Source organism: Trichosurus vulpecula, chromosome 5 (genome assembly GCF_011100635.1).
Source record: "Trichosurus vulpecula isolate mTriVul1 chromosome 5, mTriVul1.pri, whole genome shotgun sequence".
Lineage (NCBI taxonomy): Eukaryota > Metazoa > Chordata > Mammalia > Diprotodontia > Phalangeridae > Trichosurus > Trichosurus vulpecula.
Genome location: NC_050577.1, coordinates 178,831,510 through 178,850,824, shown reverse-complemented (window position 1 = coordinate 178,850,824; position 19,315 = coordinate 178,831,510). Strand labels below are relative to the sequence as shown.

At 39.3% G+C, this 19,315-nt stretch overlaps 1 protein-coding gene across 1 annotated transcript in view; it reads right to left on the bottom strand.

Annotated features, from left to right (window-relative positions):
- Positions 1–19,315, bottom strand: part of LMNTD1 (lamin tail domain containing 1) — a 102,069-nt gene that overhangs the window by 13,255 nt on the left and 69,499 nt on the right. The window contains exon 10 of the mRNA XM_036758443.1: positions 8,334–8,431. Within this exon, the coding sequence (XP_036614338.1) occupies positions 8,334–8,431 (98 nt within the window). The remainder of the gene's footprint in view (positions 1–8,333; positions 8,432–19,315) is intronic.

The following is a 19,315-nucleotide window of genomic DNA, read 5'->3' as shown; positions in this document are numbered from 1 at the left end:
TTTCTTTCAGGCCGTCACCCCTGCACTATCTATTCTCTTCTCTTTTCCCCTTCTTGACCCCTTGGTGAACCAGTTCAACTCTACACTGTTCTCTCCTCTAGAATCTCTGGCCTCCTTTTCACATCACTTATTTCGCCATTTCCAAGGCTCAACCTTGGATCATTCCTTTCACTCCTATGTAAGTACTGCTGAATAAAGATAAAGAAAATCATGCAACTATACTGTTTGAGTCTACTACAATTTTATGTTATACAACCTGAACTGGGCCTTCACTGTTGCTAGACAGTCTTCTATTATTAACTCACTCTCCCATTTTCCACAGCAGTTCTTCTAAACCTTTTTACCCTGCCTCAAACTCCCCCCGCCCCACCAACTCAGAGGAGAAAAAATTAAGGCCCTTTACCATGAGTCCCTCTTCTCTCTTCTTCCTCATCTCATATTATTCATATGTTTTTTGCCACTATCTCCTCCTTCATTCTTGTCTCACACAAAGAGGCAGCCCTACTCCATACTAAGGCTAACCCCTCTACCTTTATAAGCAATATTGTATTTCATTCCATCTCCACCAACAGATTACCTCCTCTGTCATTCCTACTCTATTACTTGTCTTCAATCTCTTGTCTATTGGCTCCTTTCCTCTTGCCTACAAAAATGCCCATGTCTTCTCCATCCCCCCAAAAAAACCTTCACTTGATCCTTCTATCCCTGCTATCATATTATATCTCTTCTGCTCTTTGTGGCTAAAATCCTTGAGAAGAACATCTACAATAGGTGCCTTACACTTCCTCTCCTCATACTTTCTTCTTAACCCCCTAAATCCATCTTCCAATCTCATCATTCTACTGAAACTATTCTATCCAATATCAGTAATGATTTCCTTAATTGTCAAATCCAATTACCTTTTCTTAATCCTCATTCTTCTTGAATTTGCTTCAGTATTTGACATTGTTGGATCACCCTCTTTTCTTAAAATGTTCAAGACTCCACTCTCCCCTGGTTCTCCTGCCTATCAAACTGCTCCTTCTCTGTCTCCTTTGCTGAATCATCATCTGGGTCATACCCCGCTACCACTGGTATCTCACAGGGTTCTTACCTGAACCTTCTTTTCTTCCCCCTATATACTACTCCACTTGGCCATCTCATCAGTTCTCACAGATTTAATTATCATCTATGTGCTGATGATTCTGATCTACCTAGCTTGCCTTAACTTTTTTGCTGATTTCCAATATCGTATTTCTATTTGCCATTCAGACATCTCAAATTGGATGTCCCATAGACATCTTAAACTCAGAAAGTTCAAAATTAAACTCATTATCTTTCCCTCTAATCCCTCTCCTCTACCTAGTACTGATAAGAACAACATAATCTTCCAGTCCCTCAGGCTCACAACTGAGGTGTCCTCCTTAACCCTTCAGTATCTCTCACTTGCCATATCCAAACCGTTGCCAAGGCCTATCGATTTCACCTTTGCAACATCTCTTTAACGTGCCCCATTCTTTCCTATGATACTGCTATCACCCTGGTGCAAGCCCTCATCATTTCATGCTTGGGTGAATGCAATGGCCTACTGGTTGGTCTGCCTGCCATAAGTCTCTCCTCACTTAATTCAGTCACCAAAGTGATTTTTCCTAAAGTGAAGGTCTGATACCTACTCAATAAACTCTAGTGGCTCCCTATCACCTCCAAGATCAAATACAAAATCTTATGTTTGGTGTTCAAAGTCCTTCATAAGCCCCCTCACCTACCTTTCTAGTCTTCTTACACCTCTCTCTCTCCATATACTCTTCTTTCCACTGGCATCCTGGCTCTTCTATGAATGAGACATTTGGCTCTCGGCATTTTCTCTGGCTGTTCCTCATGACTGGAACATTCTCCCTCCTCATCTTCACTGCCTGGTTTCCCACTAGTCCCAAATAAAATCTCATCTTCTAAAGGCAATCTTTCCCAACCCCTCATAATTCTAATGCCTTCCCTCTTTTAATTATTTCCTATTTATCCTGTATGTAGCTTGTTTGTGCCTATTTGTTTGTTGTCTTCTCCAGTTGATTGTAAACTCCTTGACGGCAAGGACTGTCTCTTGTCTCTTTTTGTATTCCCAGTACTTAGCACAGTGTCTGACACACAGTAGGTACTTCATAAATGCTTATTAACTGACTGAAGCTCTAAATATATGGTTGAAATTTTGGAAGAAGTATTCTAGCCCAGCTCTTTTGCCTACATAGACTACTGATGATTCATAAAATCAGTTCTGAAGATGTTACATATTATAGCTTCTCATTTCATTTTTCTTTGTCCATGTCCTTCCAGTCTTTTCTAGGATATTTGCTACCACATGTTGTGTGAGTTTGCCAAGTGGAAAAATAACCTATCCCCCTCCAAAATTCCTTAATTATCCTCTGCTGCTCTTACTGTTATGTGAACTTTTGAGAAAGTTGTATGTGCAGCTGTTTTCATTTTTGCTGCATCATCACACGTATGCTATCCATTAGTCTCCCAACAAACTCCCCCATACCCATTGAAAGGCAAGGGGATCTGGAAGTTGTTGTACTGGGAGTAGAGCACATTTTTAACTACTGCACAGGAATGTGACTCATAGTCAAAGGACCTTGAATGCTGCACATTGCTTTCATTTTGTTTGTTCCAAACTATTATTGTTAAATTTGTGATTTTGGAAATAGGCCCTCAGTTTACTTTGCAGAAAATATCAGCATTAAGATTTTTAGACTTTTTAATCTTCCATTAGTGAAAGCAAAACATCCTTCACTGTCTATTAAAAAGATCAAGCCATTAAGTGGAGCTTGGGCAGGGACCTATGGTAGGAAGGAAGGAAGGAAAGAAGGAAGGAAGGAAGGAAGGAAGGAAGGAAGGAAGGAAGGAAGGAAGGAAGAAATTTAGCAAGGAAACCCCAAGTTAAGTGGGCAGCTTCTGGCCATCAAAATTTAGCTTCCTTTGGAGAGGGAGAGGGAAAGGTAGAGGAAGAGGTAGGAGAGGGAGACAACGAGCTGAGTGACACAACTAGCTGGGTCCCCTTTCAGGCAGCTCAATCTACTCACAGGTTGTCTTTGTCCTTCATTGGCCCTCCTGGCTTAGAGCGAATGTTAATGGTAACTGCTTTTCTTTGGAACTGCAATCCTGAGGGTCTTCTCCCCCCACCTTGATTTTTTTTTTCTAATTAAAGGGGCCATCCCTTGACTCACTTCTTAAAGAGGCCTGTTCACTGAATGGGCATTACGTCATTCCAAGTAAGTACATGAAAAGGCCTGAGCCTAAAAGGGCCAGGGTCTCCCATTGCATGCTGGGTCATCTCCAGTCATCCTGATCAATATCTGGTCACTGGATCCAGATGGCTCTGGAGGAGAAAGTGAGGCTGGTGACCTTGCACAGCACTTCCTCACTCAAATCCAAGTCAACTGCAAGTCATGTCATCATTTCTCTGAGGTCATGGTCCTCTTCAAAAATGAAGGACAAACACAAAAAGATCAAGCAGAGCTAGTGATTATGAATGTTATCATTAGGACAAAAGGGAAAACCAAAAATCCAAACACTTCCTTACTTGTATTGCCTTCAGTCCCTAACTTATCACTAAGGAATGTTTATGAATCTAGTGTGTATTAATGAGAGCTGAAAGATGCCTTCGTTTCAGAGAAGCACTATAACATAATTACTGAAATGCTAAACTGTTAGGACATGTACACTTCAGACTAATATTCTTAGGAAAGAAATTGTTATTTAGCTAACAGGAACTTCTTCATTCTCCACCCCCCCCCCCAAAAAAAAATCCCAAATAGCTCTTGTTTCAAGAAAATATCCTAGGATACAAAAATGGCCAGACCTAAGGACACCACCAGATGGTGGTGGAGGCTGTGAAAGATGGAGCTAAGATATCTTCAGGGGATTAGAACTTTGCAGAGTAGGATACTTGGGGCCTGCTTGGGGGAAAGAGGATTTAAATTTACCAATGTTACCAAAGTGAAGAGGATCAACTCAAAAAAATTATGGCCATTTTCCTAGTGAGTTCTATTAATAACAATGGAGATCATAAGAAATAGAGGGTTTTGGTGCTTAATGACCAAGGAGAATACTTGACAATCATTTTTTTTTTCCTTTTCTTTTCTTTTATTTTGTGCTAATCTCATGTCACTTCCTTGCCTTGGCATGTAGTAAACCATACCAAAACCTCTTATTCCTAAAATTAATGTCATTTAAGAATATTTCCAGTCGTATTGAACCAGGAAACAGAAGTACAGTTGAACTATGGATATGAAAATGTTTTCTCTGATGATACGATACTCCAGGGGGATAGGGACTGGGAAAGTCACTAACTTCCCAAGGCTGGTTGTGGATACCTATTATGGGATGTTGAAGGTGCTGGATGGTAAGTGGTGATTAGTGGCAGTTGTTGTTAAGTCATTTCAGTTGTTTCCAACTCTTCGTGACCCAATTTGGCATTTTCTTGGTAAAGATACTGTAGTGGTTTGCTATTTCCTTCTACAATTCATTTTACAGATGAGGAAACTGAGGCAAATACGACTTGCCCAGGGTCACACAGATAATGTGTCTGAGGCTAGATCTACACTCAGGAAGAAGAGTTTTCCTGACTTCAGGCTTGGCACTCTATCCACTGACTCACCCAGTTGCCCTGGTGGTAGGTAAAGTATAAAAGACTTGGAGGCTACGCTAGAAAAAGAAAGAAGAGAGCTACTGAAAAACCCAGGAGTAGGCTATTAAGATTGATAATCAATCTAGAATAATGAGCCCACTAGAAAGGCATCAGAATCAAGAATATGTGAAGATGATCAAAGGACACAGCTAAGAAAAGTTATAAAAAGTAGTCTGCAGTTCTTAAACAAAGAGGATCTAGTTCAGGAAATTTCTATAGTTAAAGTCTTAGACATACTGTGAAGCTGGGGATTAGGTGGTTTTGTTTTTGACCTGAAGTCAAGGGATGGATCTGAATTCCAATCAGAAAAAGACCTTGATGATTCAGAGATCAAGGGAACTGAGAAAAATACCTCAGACTAAGGATAACTTAAAAAAGCATAGTGACCAAAAATTAACTAGATCAGCTGGGGAAATGCTGAGAAGAGACTGTATAACTACTTTAAACTGCCTCAAAATACTAATATATGGTCCTTGAACTTGTAACCTACCTATAGACATTTGTTTCTCCAGCTTTCCTAGTACTGTAAGATACTCACTTAAAAACAGCTGCCAATTTGTGGCATAATGGAGTGAGCACTCTGGGGAAGAGATAATAAAGATTAATCCATGAATTCCAGGGATATTGTCCTTAGAAGAAAAAAAAACAGTTTTGATCTTCTGAATAGGGCAGAAGAAAATTATTCAAATAAATAATGATGCAAATTGGCCAGGTAACCTGATGTTCGTAAGCATTAGGTCTTGTGCCATAGTGAAAGAATAATGTACTGAGAACCAGAAGGCTGGGGTTCTTGACCTGCCCATATCACTAACTAGCTATGGGATATTAGGCAAATTGCACATTAGATGCTAGTCCTAATGTTCAATGAAATGGCAATGTTTAACATCCAAGTTTTCATTTTCTAAATGCCAAACATGTTGGCATATTAACATTTTATGTAACAACAGAGCAATCAAAGATACCTTCATGGTTTTAAGTATTTCCTAATGAATATGCAGATATAGATAGATAGTGCTTCATGTGAGGTAGGCAGGTCTCTTCATAGGCTGAAGCACAAAATATCTTTTTCAGTGTCAACTGTAATAAATTTGTAATCCTGGAGCACATACTGGTGTTATTACCAAATATAGTGTAATTTACAAAGGCCTTAGATACACATTCCAGGAAGACCATGGTCAACCTCCCTCTTTCTCTCCAAATAATAAATGCCTAAGAAGGATCCTTAGAGCCAAATCTCATTTTCAAAATATCTTTAGTCTTTCTCCACCCCACAGGCCTCTAGTTTAATTTTAAGAAACAATAATACATTTGATCCTCAAGGCAACTTTGGTGGTGTAAATATTATTCTCCATTTTACAGATAAAGACACTGAGTCTTGTCCTTGCAGCTAGAAAGTAGCAAAGCAAAGACCCGAACCTAGGTCTTCTGACATCATATCTAGTAATCTTTCCATTGTCCTCAGACGTGCCTACAATCCCATCTGATCCAACATAACATTTTCATAACAAATTATTCCAATCCCATGCCTACTGTAAACTTATAGTACTGAATGGACACCATCAGTAGGTAAGCAATTTGATGGAAAGGGCTCAACATAGAACTTTAGGGATAGGTGAAGGCCATTTGTGATTACCTCTTCTCATTGTAGTTAGGTATTGGGATTTCTGAGTAGGTAAAACAAAACAAAACAAAAGGAATAAAACAAACCCCAACCCTACCTCCAAAAACAACAACAACAACAAACAAACCAAATCACTGAAGTAATTCATCATGATACAAGCTTAAAAAACCATTTCATGGTTGAAGCAAGAGTTTCTAATGGAAAGATACCACAAAAAAGAAACATTTTGTATAAAAATGGACCTACCATCTCTTTCACCTAAATAATTTCAGCTAATATTATGTTAATCATAAGGGTTCAAAAAACACTGCTAGTGGAACTGCAATGTACTTTAAAACTATTTTTCCAGGTTCTTCTAGAGAAGTTTTATGGTTTATGCAGTACTAGGCACTGCGGGATATAGTGTAAAAGTGAAGCTTGTTTCCTACCTTCTTAGACCTTGTCAGCTAAGAAGGAAAACAAAATAAATGTAGATAGATCATCCAATTTTTATGGGAAACTAATAACCTGAGGCTATTACAGAATGTCCAGTTCCACAATAGGTTTTTTTTTTTATAGTACATATATTAGAACATTTATTTACTCTTTTTCAGGGTAGGAGGAACTATACAATGTTAGAGTTTGAAGGCATATTTGATATAATCTAGCTCAGTGGTATCAAACTCCAATAGAAACAGTGGCCTCTAAACCACACATAAGGCTCCCTGCTGGCCACACGGTGACTTAGAAAATCACATATTAACATTATCTATTAGTTCTATTGTATTTTGACTTATTTTGTTAAATATTTCCTAATTACATTTTAACTTGATTCCTGTAGAACTTGGGAGTGTGGCTGGTGGGGGAGGGGCAAAGACACTTCTGATCTCATTTATTTTATAGATGAGGTCCAAAGATTTGGTGGGTGACTTGCTCAGGGTCACATGACTAGTGTAGAGCTAAAGGGGTAAGGGTGGGGTCTCCTAGGGTTGTTGTGAGGATCAAATGAGACAATGCTTGTAAAGCACTTAGCACAGTGCCTGGCACTTGGTAGCTAATATCATTTGGGGCAGTTAGGTGGCACAATGGACAGGGCACCAGGCCTCAGGTCAGGAAGACCCGAGTTCAAACGCAGCCTCAGACACCTAGTAGCTAAGTGACCCTGGGTAAGCATTAACAGCAAGCACTCTGGCGTACCCAGGATGGCCTGCTAGCACAGGTCCTTTGGTCTGCTTTTAAAGGGGTTAACAATCTTCTTTAATTACATTCACTGGTCCAGGGGAAAAGTCAGCACCCTTTGTCACATTTATATTCTAGGGGAGGCAGTGCGATACAGTAATGAGAGAGCTAGACTGAGTCACGAAGACCTGGGTTTGAATCTTGCCTCAGATACTTCCCAGCTGTTACTTCGGGCATACCATTTAACATTTCTGCTCCTCAGTTTCTTCATCTTGGTCCCACTTGCATCCTAGGAGAGGGGCTGTGCTATATAGTCATTCCTGAAAAGTGTGGTATAAGGAACAGAGCGCTTGGAACAGCAAAGACTGAGGTTCAAGTCCCATTTCTCGCAGCACAGGGACCTGGGCAAGTCACTTTCTCTCTCCCAGCCTCAGACTCTGGTTAAGTTTTGCAGATAAGGCCCGCATCGGGGGAGAGTTTCCTACCCAATTAAATCATCGGGTTTAATCTCCTCGTATCCCTGCACCATGAAAAGGCCGCGGGAAGGCCTCAGGGGCAGCTTTCAAGGCCCCACGGGAAATAGAGGGACAGGTGGCATTGCTTCGGACGACGTCTCAAGCTCAGGACGACAGGGGGCTGCCCTGGGTGACCAGGGCCTAACTCCTGCGGGGCCTGGCATTAGGGATTCTCGTCAGAGCCATGGGCCGGACGAGGAACAGGCCGCTCCCATCCCTATGGCTACCTAGAAGCGACCTGGGAAAAGAAGGGCCAGCCGGTGACCAGTAGAAGGAGGCCGTTCTCCACAATAGGTTTTAAAGAGGCTTCTAATGATAAGATTTTTTCCCCCTAAGATTAAAAAAAAATACACGCAGGGTTTACAACACTCTTACTCACCCCTGAAGATGGAGCTGATTTCCGACTGCTTTTGCGATTCAGGTGGCTTGTATTCATAGCTTTGTTTCTTCGGGTTCCAGCAGACAAAGAATAGGGGGCTAGGAAGGGAATATGGAATGTAGGAATCAAGTTGATGTTTCAAGATGAGATTTTTGTACTAAAACAAATTCTGTAATAAACTAAAACAACAATAAAGGATTTCCTTTTCATTTGCAAACCAAAGCTTTCAGAACAGCATTACATAGTGATTTGAGTAAGCTCTTAAATGCATTTTAAGTGACATGAAAGGAAATTTTTAATTATTATTAAGTTAAAGTTTTTAATAGACTGATTTTAAAAAGGAAGCAAATACAATATTTTAAGCCACAAATGATCACAGCTTGGGTAGGGGAGAGGCATGAATGATATCAGTCCTGAACGTGTATCCTTTATTATTATACAAACATTTTAGTTTGCAAATTAATTTTACCAGCCAGAAAATTTCCTCATAAATTTCATGCATTCATACATTTACTAAAGCCATAATGATTAATTATCTGGTAGGGTGGGTGCCAGGAGTCTACTGAAATATACTGCATCACAATTTCCTATTTTCCAAATTTTAAAAATATTATTTCGGGTTCTGCATTCATTTTCATTTCTTATCCTTAACTTTTGGTGCTTGGTCAAACTATGTTATTAATCTTAGAAACAAAATGAATATTATGAGTTTCGTATCATTTGAGCTTCTTCCACACATATAACAAGTACATTCAAAGTTGGTTGTTTGGTGATGGTTGTTGTCCTCTGTTCTCAAAGAGGATCAAAATAGCATCACTATGTTAAGAGTAAAGTTACAGTGTGTCTGACTATGGCTGCTCAGATCTCTATGAGCTCGGAATGTTCTACCACAGGTTGGGCACAAATAGTTCGTGTGAACATTCAGGGTGGACTCTCCAAATGTGTGCATCTCATGTTTATTTTGAGCTACTTCAATTCTGCTTTGCTCACATAGGACAATGCTTTGTTTGATGTGGGTACACCATGCTGAGCAGTCCTGTGCCAGTGTCTCCCATGTCACAGAATCAATTCCAAAGTTCTTCAGACAGAACTTCAGATGTCTTCTTATGACTGCCACGTGAGCGCTTGGTTTGAGTTCTCCATAGAACACTCTTTATGCAAGTGTACATCTGGCATTTGAACAATGTGGCCAGTCCATTGGAATTGTGCTTTCTACAGTAGAGTTTGAACACTTGGCAGTTTAGTTCAAGAAAGGACCTCAGTGTCCAGTACCTTATCCTGCCAGGTGATCTCCAGAATCTTAAGACAATTCAAAAGGAAGCAACTCAGTTTCCTGCCATGACGCTAGTATACTGTCCAGGTTTCACAGGTATACAGCAATGAGGTCAGCATAATGGCTCTGTAGATCTTCAGTCTGGTGGCCAGTCTGATACCTCTTCTCTCCGAGACCTTTGGAGCCTCCCAAACACTGAGCTAGATCTGGCAATGCATGTGTCAACCTCATTATCAATGTGTGTATCCCTGGAAAGTATACTGCCAAGGTAAGTGAACTTATCCACAGTATTCAAAACTTCTCCATTTGCTGTAACTGATGGTTCTACACATGGATGGTGTGGTGCTGGCTGGTGGAGCACCTGTGTCTTCTTGGTGTTGTTAGGCCAAAATTGGCACAAATGCAAAGTAATTTTCAAAGAAATGATGAGTTTCAAAGGAGTCAGAGTGATTATATGGGTGATATTTTTTATGAACATTCAAAGGCATCTCACACAGATAATCATTGTCCACTGTTTGCTTCAATTTGGAAAGTTGAAGAATCTTAAAAGTACACTGAGGATTTCCTTGGAGGAGATGAGAGGAAGAGAGAGAAGAGGAGTGGAGAAGTTAGATTAAATAGTAATTGATAAGAACTAAAGTTTAATATAAAACCTGTAATTATTGTGTTATTTAAAGTTTTAATTTTGTTCTGTAGTGTTTCACTTGCTTTTTTTTTTTAGCAATAGAGGTTGATTAACTATTGATGCTATCATTTTAATACTTTAAGGGTCCCATTTTGATTGCTACAAGTTTTCCTCTACTAAATGCTCAGTAGATAGTTGCCAACCTTTTGGTGATTACCTCCTCTGTGCTTAGTCTGGTCCTCATGTGACAGATATTTAAGTCTGTGTCTGTTTCTTCACTTGAAAACATGCAGGTATTAGGGAAGTCCAGTGGCAAAGTTGCAGATACAGTGTCACAGAATTACAAAGTTGGAAGTGGCCTCATTAACCATATAATACAATCCATATCTGAAAAGGACTCCTCACTACTACTTATTGATAAGTAGTTATCCAGCCTCTGCTCTGAGACCTCCAATGATGGTAAACCCACTATCTCATGAATATTCTGCTTTTATAAAAGTCTAATTCTTAGGAAGTTTTTCTAGACATCAAATCTTAATTTACCTTTTGGTAACTTTTCCCTTTTTCTCCTGGTTCTGATTTTGCTGCCAAAAAGGAACAAATATAAGTCCTCTTCCACATGGCAGCCCCTCAAATGCTTAAACACAGCTATCACATATTATCTGAGTTCTCTCTTATCTAGGCTAAACATTTCAAATACCTTCTACTGATGGTGACATGCACTCACCATATTGGTTGCTCCCTAATTTATCAGTGTCCTGTCCAAATGTTGTCTGAGCATGGCAGAGTACAGAGAGATTGTCATCTACTTATTCCTAAAAGTTATGCTTCTCTTAATGTAGCTCAAGGCTGAATTAGCTTTTTGTTGTTGTTGTTGTCACATTACATTGCTGAAAACAACAGCATGAAAAACCCAAACTTTGGTATCGTGCTCCCTCCACCTTGGGAGCAGATCCAACTTAAAATTAAAAATCAAGAAATAGGCTGGAAAATGGGCAAACAGCAGAAAAGGAACTTGACCACAGAAAGTTATTATCGTGACAGAGATCAAAAGAGAAACTCAGAAGAAAACAACAAATTCAAAACAGTGACATACAAAGACTTAAAGAAAAATGTGAGGGGGCGGAGCCAAGATGGCCGCATGAAGGCAGCATCTTACCAGAGCTCTCTCACAAGGTTTGTCAGATTCCCATAAAAAAGTGAATTTGAGCAGATTTGAGAGAATCAGAAATCGCGAGCAGTCTGTGTGGGGCAAATTTCTGAGCTGGGAGAGTCTGAAAGGCCGAAGGCATGAATCTGTAGGCTCGGAGAGGGCTCAGCATGGGGCGTGTGGAACTGCTCCAGACCAAAGCGGAGGCGGCTGGCCGGGAAATTCACGTGGGAGACAGGCTGGGAGAAAGCTGGGTGCCCGAAACCAGTGGAGATCCCCAGGCCACCCAACCCAGGATGGCAGTCTGTGGAAGTGAGGAGAGGCAGCGCAATGCCACCGGCTGTGAAATACCAACTCCTGACTCTTGCAGCCCAGAAACTCGGCTTCTCGAACTTCCGGGAGACATAATGGCCAGGTAAACAACTATAATCCCTCCCCCCCTCACCCAGAGAATTCCTCGGGAAAAATTAAAAAAAAAAAGAATGCTGGAACAGAGGAGAAAGAAGTGGGGCTTCTGTGGTCACATAGTACAAGTTCATTAGTCCCAGAGGGGCAGAGTCAGCAGGGGTCAACACCAGGAGACCAGATGTAATCTTGCTGCCCCAGGGGAAGAGTCAGAGATCAGCTCAAACAACAAAGAGCTGAGACCATTGCTGAAAAGCTAGTGCTGGAGAGCACCCATAGGGAGTGAGATGCCAGGGAGCCAGACCCCTCCCCCACACCTCAGGAAACTGAAGGCTATAATTCTAGACTCACAATCCCCAGAATAAGAAAGCTGGAACAGAGAGCTCTGAGTCCCATAGACAGACACTTGTTGTAAAGCCAGGAAAAGGCAAAACAACAAACATGAAGAAGAACACAAAAAAACCGAGGCCAATAGATTCTTTTTATGGAGACAGGCAGGATCAAAATACCAATATGGAAGGGGACAGTAATGACACTATAGACGTGTCTGATACCTCAAAAGGTAATGTAAACTGGTCTCCAGCCCAAAAAGCATTGCTGGAAGAGCTAAAGGAGGATTTTAAAAACCAAATTAGGGAGCTAAAAGAAAATATGGAAAAAAATCCACTGATGAAATCAAGTCTCTAAAGAATAAGATTGGCAAAATGGCTATGGAGATTCAGACTCTAAAGAGAGAAAATGACACCCTGACAGGTAAAATCAACCAATTGGGAAAGGAGACTCAAAAGCAAAATGAAAACACTAACTCATTAAAAATTAGAGTTGAGCAAGTGGAAGCTAATGAATCTATGAGGCACCAAGAAGTAGTAAAGCAAAACGTTAAGAATGAAAAAATAGAAAAAAATGTGAAATACCTGATTGGGAAAACAACTGACCTGGAAAATAGATCCAGGAGAGACAATTTAAGAGTTATTGGTCTACCAGAAATCCATGATGAACAAAGGAGCCTTGACAGCATAAACAGGTAAAACAGAAAAGAGAAATCTTAAGGGATTCAATATGGTTAAACAGTTTATATTCCTTCATGGAAATATGACATTTTCAACTCCCAAGAATTTCATCATTATTAAAGCAGTTAGAAGAAGTATACATAGATAGAGGGCATAGGTACAAGTGGACTATAATAGCATAATATTTAAAAAAAAATTAAGGGTTGAGAAAGGGGGATGCACTGGGGGAAGGGGGAAGGGAAAGGTAAAATGGGGCAAATTATCTCACATAAAAGAAGTGTTAAAGAGCTTTTACAGTAGAGGGGAAATGGGGGGGTGGGGTAGCAGAAAATGATTGAACCTGACTCTCACTGGAATTGGCTCAAAGAAGGAATAACATATACTCAGTTGGATACAGAAATCTGTCTTGCTATACAGGGAAGTAGGAGGGGAAAGGGATAAGAGAAGGGGGGACTGATACAAGGAATATTGCATTGGGGGAGGTGATGGTCAGAAGGAAAACACTTTTGAGGAGGGACAGGGTAAAAGGAGAGAGAGAGAAAGAGAGAGATGAGAAAAATAGGATGGAGGGAAATACATAATTAGAAATAATTGTGAAAAATTTTACAGCAAGTTTCTCTGACAAAGGTCTCATTTCTCAAAATATATAGAGAACTGATTCAAATCTATAAGGATACAAATCATTCCCTAACTGATAATGGTCAAAGGATATGAACAGACAGTTTTCAGATGAGGAAATCAAAGCTCTATATAACCATACAAAAATGCTCTAAATCACTATTGATTAGAGAAATGCAAATTAAACTAACTCTGAGGTACCATCTCACAACTCTCAGATTGGCTAATGTGACAGAAAAGAAAAATGACAAATGTTGGAGGGGATGTGGGAAAATTGGGACACTAAAGTACTTTTGGTGGATTTGTGGACACATCCAATCATTCTGGAGAACAATTTGGAACTATGCTCAAAAGACTATAAAACCCTGCAGACCCTTTGACCCAGAAATACTACTACTAGGTCTGTATCCCAAAGAGATAAAAGGAAAAGGACCTATATGTACAAAATATAGTAGCACTTTTAGTGGTGGAAAAGAAATGGAAACTGAGTGTATGCCCATCAATTGGGGAATGACTGAACAAGTTGTGGTATATGATTGTGATGGAATACTATTGTGCTGTAAGAAATGATGAGCAGGATACTTTCAGAAAAACCTGGAAAGACTTACATGAACTGATGCAAAGTGAAGTGAGCAAAACCAGGAGAACATTGTACAATAGCAACAGTAATATTATACAATGAATAACTGTGAATGATTTAGCTATTCTCAGCAATACAATGATCTAAGACAATTCTGAAGGGCTTATGATAAAAAATGCTATCCATCTCCAGAGAAAGAACCGATGGGGTCTGAATGCAGATAGAAGCATACCTTTTTTTAAACTTTATTTTTCCTTCTTTTTTTTTTCTTTGTTTTCTTTCACAACCTGACTAGCATGGAAATATGTTTTGCATGACCACACATGTATAATCTATGTTAAATTATGTGTCTTCTCAAGGAGGAGGTTAAGAAGGAAGGGAGAGAAAGCATGTGGAACTCAAAATTTAAAAAAATGTTAAAAATTGTTTTTACATGTAATTGGACAAAAATATAATATTTAGAGGAGAAAAATGTTAAGCATCACAGGGTCAAGTACCAATCTCTGGAACATTTCACTACTGTGGCCCAGATAACATTGGACAACTAACAACTACACTTCAAGTCTAGCCATTTAATTTCTTTTGACTCAAGATAATAAGATTTGACTTATCTAGTCCATATCTTTCCATGTTTTCTACAAAATTGCTATGAAAGATTTAATCAAATGCATTGCTAAAATATAGGTAAGCTATATCTACAACTGTTCTCTGATTAATTAGTTTAGTAACTTGTCAAAAAAGGAAAGGTTGATCTGGCACGACCTATTCTTTCAGAGGTATCTCTTTGTAATCATTGCTTCTTATTCTGTAAGTTCAATGAGTTTAATCATATATTCTAAAAACTGGTCTACAATTTGTAGACTTTGCTCTTGTTCCTTCTTTGAAAATTAGGACTACATTTTCCCCTCTCCTGGTGCTGTGGTTAGAGCACTGGGCCTGGAATCTGGAAGACTCTTCTTCATGAGTTCAAATCCAGCCTCAGATACTTACTGTGTGACCCTGGACTTGTCATTTCACCCTGGTTGCCTCAGTTTTCTCATCTGTAAAATGAGCTGGAGAAGGAAATGGCAAGCCACTCCAGTATCTTGGTCAACAAAACTCCAAATGGAGTCCCAAAGATTTGGACACTCTTGAAAAATGACTCAAAGTCAAAGTGAAAGTTTCCCCTCTCCAGTCCTATGGGATTTCTCCCATTCTCCATGATCTTTCAAATGTTAATGACAGTAACCTAGCAATCATCTAGTCTTTCAGCATATGTGGATTTAGATCATCTGTGTCTAGTGACTAGAATTCATCAAGGCTCACTAGGTACTCTCCTGGGGTGGAATGCCCATGAGATGCTATCTATCCTTGTAACAACAATGTTGCTAGCAGATGCTGTGGAGGTGAAAGACCAACAAGACCAACAACAAGAGCACACAGGAGGGTTGCTAGCACAGGTTCTTTGATCTGCTTTTCTAAGGAAAGCAACTTTAATGGGTTAATAATCTCAGTTTAATTAAATATACACACATCATTCACTTTGGTCAGGGGAAAAAAGTCACCACCCTGAACTCCAGAGCAAATACAAACAGAAACTACAAACAGATCAACAGACAGGCTTTTTTCTGATCAAGACATCACATACATAGTTACCAAAAAGAGAAGCGTCAACGTCTGGATTTTCAAAGCTGGGGGGGTCTTAACAATGGCTACCCAGAGTCTCATCTGGTCAAATCACAAGACACTCTTCCAGTGAGTGAGAGCCCCAAAACAAAATGCCAATCTCAGATCTTATATACCCTTCTCAGGGTCAGAGAACATCACAACCATGGGACTCAAACTTATGTGAACTAGGCTTTCTTGTTTCTTAAGCAGGTCAAAGACTCTTGATTCAACCAAAGAAACAAAAGACAACAAAAAGTCCACTTTGCTTGCCCTTACATTTGAAAGGCAAGACTCATCAAAGGTACTTGATTAGCTTAGCATTCTAAAAAAGAAAACAAAAAAGTCCCACCCTAGTTACCATAACAATCCTTCTTCTGATCTCTATGAAATTCTAGGAACAAGCTGTTACTTTAACCCAATGTTCTCATAATTCCCACCTCAGCAACTTCAATTCCTCCCTTTTAAGTGATACGAATATCCAGCGCAGAATTATCACATTGTTTCCCCCAGCTTTTGAAGGATGAAATTGTCATTAGGGCATTTCAATCAGTTATTAGCTGGTCTGTTTTTGGAAGAAAGGGAGCTCTAGCAAATATATGGAAAATGAGCCTCTTATCACTACGTAGCATGTATTTGTGTCAGATCTGTGAGCTTTTTCTGGAATTATTCTTTCTGTCTAGGTGCTCTCTGTCATGCTTTCCCCTTCTCCCCCAGTGGTTCCTGTATTTCTTCATATGAACATACTTTCTCAGTATACAATGCTACTTTCCATTCCTTTTTTCCTATTCTGTTCCTTTTTTGAATGAGGGGCTTCTAGAAGGGGCCATATTTCAGTCATATTTCAAACCACCATGTCTTAGTGAGAACCATGAGGTTAAATTTGTCTCCTTGCATTAAGATTTCTAATTCCTCTTACTGACTAAACTTTGGGCCTCTGTGCATAGTTTGGAGGCCATAGGATTTCCTGCTGGTAGCTTTTAAAAACTTTGTTTCCTGTGAACTTCCGTGTTTTTACAACTGCTTTTTTTTTCTTTCAACTTTTTCAGTATCTACAGTTTATGTTGGAGAAATAATTTTTTTAAGCTTAGAGCCCTCTTGATTATATTTGTAAAACTCCAGGTAAATACATTCTTCCCTGCCTTTGTTAGTAGCATTCTCAAGAATTTAGTATTATTACATTTGAAGCCATGATCCAGAAATCTTAATCCAGGTCTCAAACACCATCAAGTTAGCCAGATGTTCACTTCACAAATAAATTTTTCATTTTATTTTGGTATTACTTACTTTTGATAGGATGCATTGAGGAAAATCAATTGTGTTCTTGTGGTTTTTAATTTAGATTCTGTGATTTTTGGCAAAATTTTTTAGATTTCTCCCGGTAGTATCATTTTTGCCCATGTGAATCACCAGAAATTGGTAAGTTACCTTTTATAAGTATTGGGAGATATTCTGTTATATCTTAGATTCACACCCACAGGAAGACAATAGTCATGACTACTGTAATTGCTTTCATATCTTCAAATAGGAAGTTTTTCTTCTTTTCTTTATCTGACCCTTTCATTTGATGTTCTTTTGTAACGTTCTTTCATGTGACTGATTCTGTGGCTTAACTTTATCATTCCTTGAAGGACAAGAAGTTATTCCTCTTTAAGAATAGTTTCAAAATTTTTTTTTAACTCTAGGTTTATGGCTGCCCTGGTGGTAATCTTCCACTTTTCAACCTCCTGACAATGATCAGGTTTCTCCCCGTCTATTTTGGGTCCTCTCTGCCACCTCACTGTATACTTTATTGTCTCTAATAAACTGGAGAGACATCCCACTTGGAATGAGGTCAGTAGGCTATGTGTGATGCCTATCAGTGATTAAAGATCTTTCCCCACACATCCAGTAGGCCTCAGGTGGGGCTACTTGTGGGAAGTTTGATTAGAGGTTTGTTTGTGGGCAGGCCTACATCCTTTACTTACTAAGTGCTAAGCCCTGGGTCTGTTTTTTGCTGATTGGGTGTGAAGCCCTTGGGCCCTAAGGAGAGTACATATATTGAGAAGGTAGCCACAGAACTCAGAATCTGCGGAGAGCTGAGACAGGTGAGCTACAGAACTTAGAGATAACAGAACTCAGGAGCTACAGAATCCACAGATCTACAGAACTCAGAGAGCTGTGAAGGGACAAGAGAGAGCTGCAGAGAGAGTGCAGAGCAAGTGCAGGGCAGAGTGGAGATCAGAGAGCTGCGGAGACCAGAGAACTGAGAGAGGAGAGGACACAGGCAAGCAGACAGTTAGGATTCCTGAATGGAATGAAAGGCCCTAGCAGGGGGGAAGGTTACAGGATGACTTGGCTCTTTGCTGTAATACTGTGTTTTAATTTCCTTATTGTTATATTGAAATGGACTTACTTGTTTTGGGATACAATTGTTGCTATGTCGAATTGGAATTATTGGTTTTGGGGTTTAATCCTCTGGTGTCCAAATAAATGTTTACTTCTGTTTTCTACCTAGAGAATCTCTTATACTTTGCGATTCCGAACCATACAGGCATATACAGGATTACCTTTGGTATCATGAATTTTGCCTTACTGATACACTATGGTAAAATATAATCACACAATCCAAGCAAGTCACAGCAAACTCTTCTCCCTGATCTCCATACTGATTGAGCATCTCCATCTTAAAAAGAAAACAAAATAAAAATACCCACCAAACTACTTATTAGTGTTTACACCTCACCTCTTATATACCTTCCTTGAGACTTTTTATTATTTCTCAATACCTTGACTGCAACGACCAACTTCCTTTCCTTTGTCACAACAACTTGAATAAACACAGTCTATATTTCCTTTCTCCTTTGGGACTAGCCCTAAAAGATATTCCACCAATTTCTATGTCTTATTTACCAATTTAGTTGTTTTACTTACTTTTTCTAACTTACCTTGCCTGATCTTTTCTCCTCTTCCTTCTGAGAGTTTTTTCTTGATTCCTTTTCTTCAGCTCCTTATTCCTTAATCCTCTTTAATTCTGCTCCTGTTTCAACCTTCTTCCCAGGAGCCAAAAATAAGGAATATAATCTAAACCTGAACATTGTTCTCCTTGAAATTTCTTCATTTCTCCTAAATTTCCCTTCAACAAACCCAATCTTTGGCCTTCTTAACAAATCAAAAGCTTCTTGAGTTCTCTTTAGGTTTCTACTTTGTCCTTACTTCATCCTTGATATTATATTACTTGCCTTCTCAAGATGTGGGAGAAGGGCAGGAAGGAGAGAGAAAATTTGGAGCTCAAAATTTAAAAAAAATGAATGTTAAATATTTTTTATATGTAATTGGGAAGTATTTAATGAAATTTAAAAAATTTTAAAGAAAAGACATATTCTGGACCATGGATTATATTCTTCTTCTCTCTCTCCATATCTGAGAAAAGCTTATATAGTTAGGATTCTAGATTTAGAACTTGAAAGGACCTCAAAGGTCATCTAATCTAACCTCCTCATTTTACAAATGGGGAATCTGAAGCTTAGAGAGGTTAAGTGACTTGGCCGAGGTCACACAGCTAGTAAGAGTCTTCCTAACTCCAGATTCAGAACTCTTTTCACTATATATTATGCTAATCTATCTTCATAGACACTCATAGTTCAAAGAGAATTCAGGTAAACCCGTAACATTTCCAAGAAGTGGTCATTCAATCT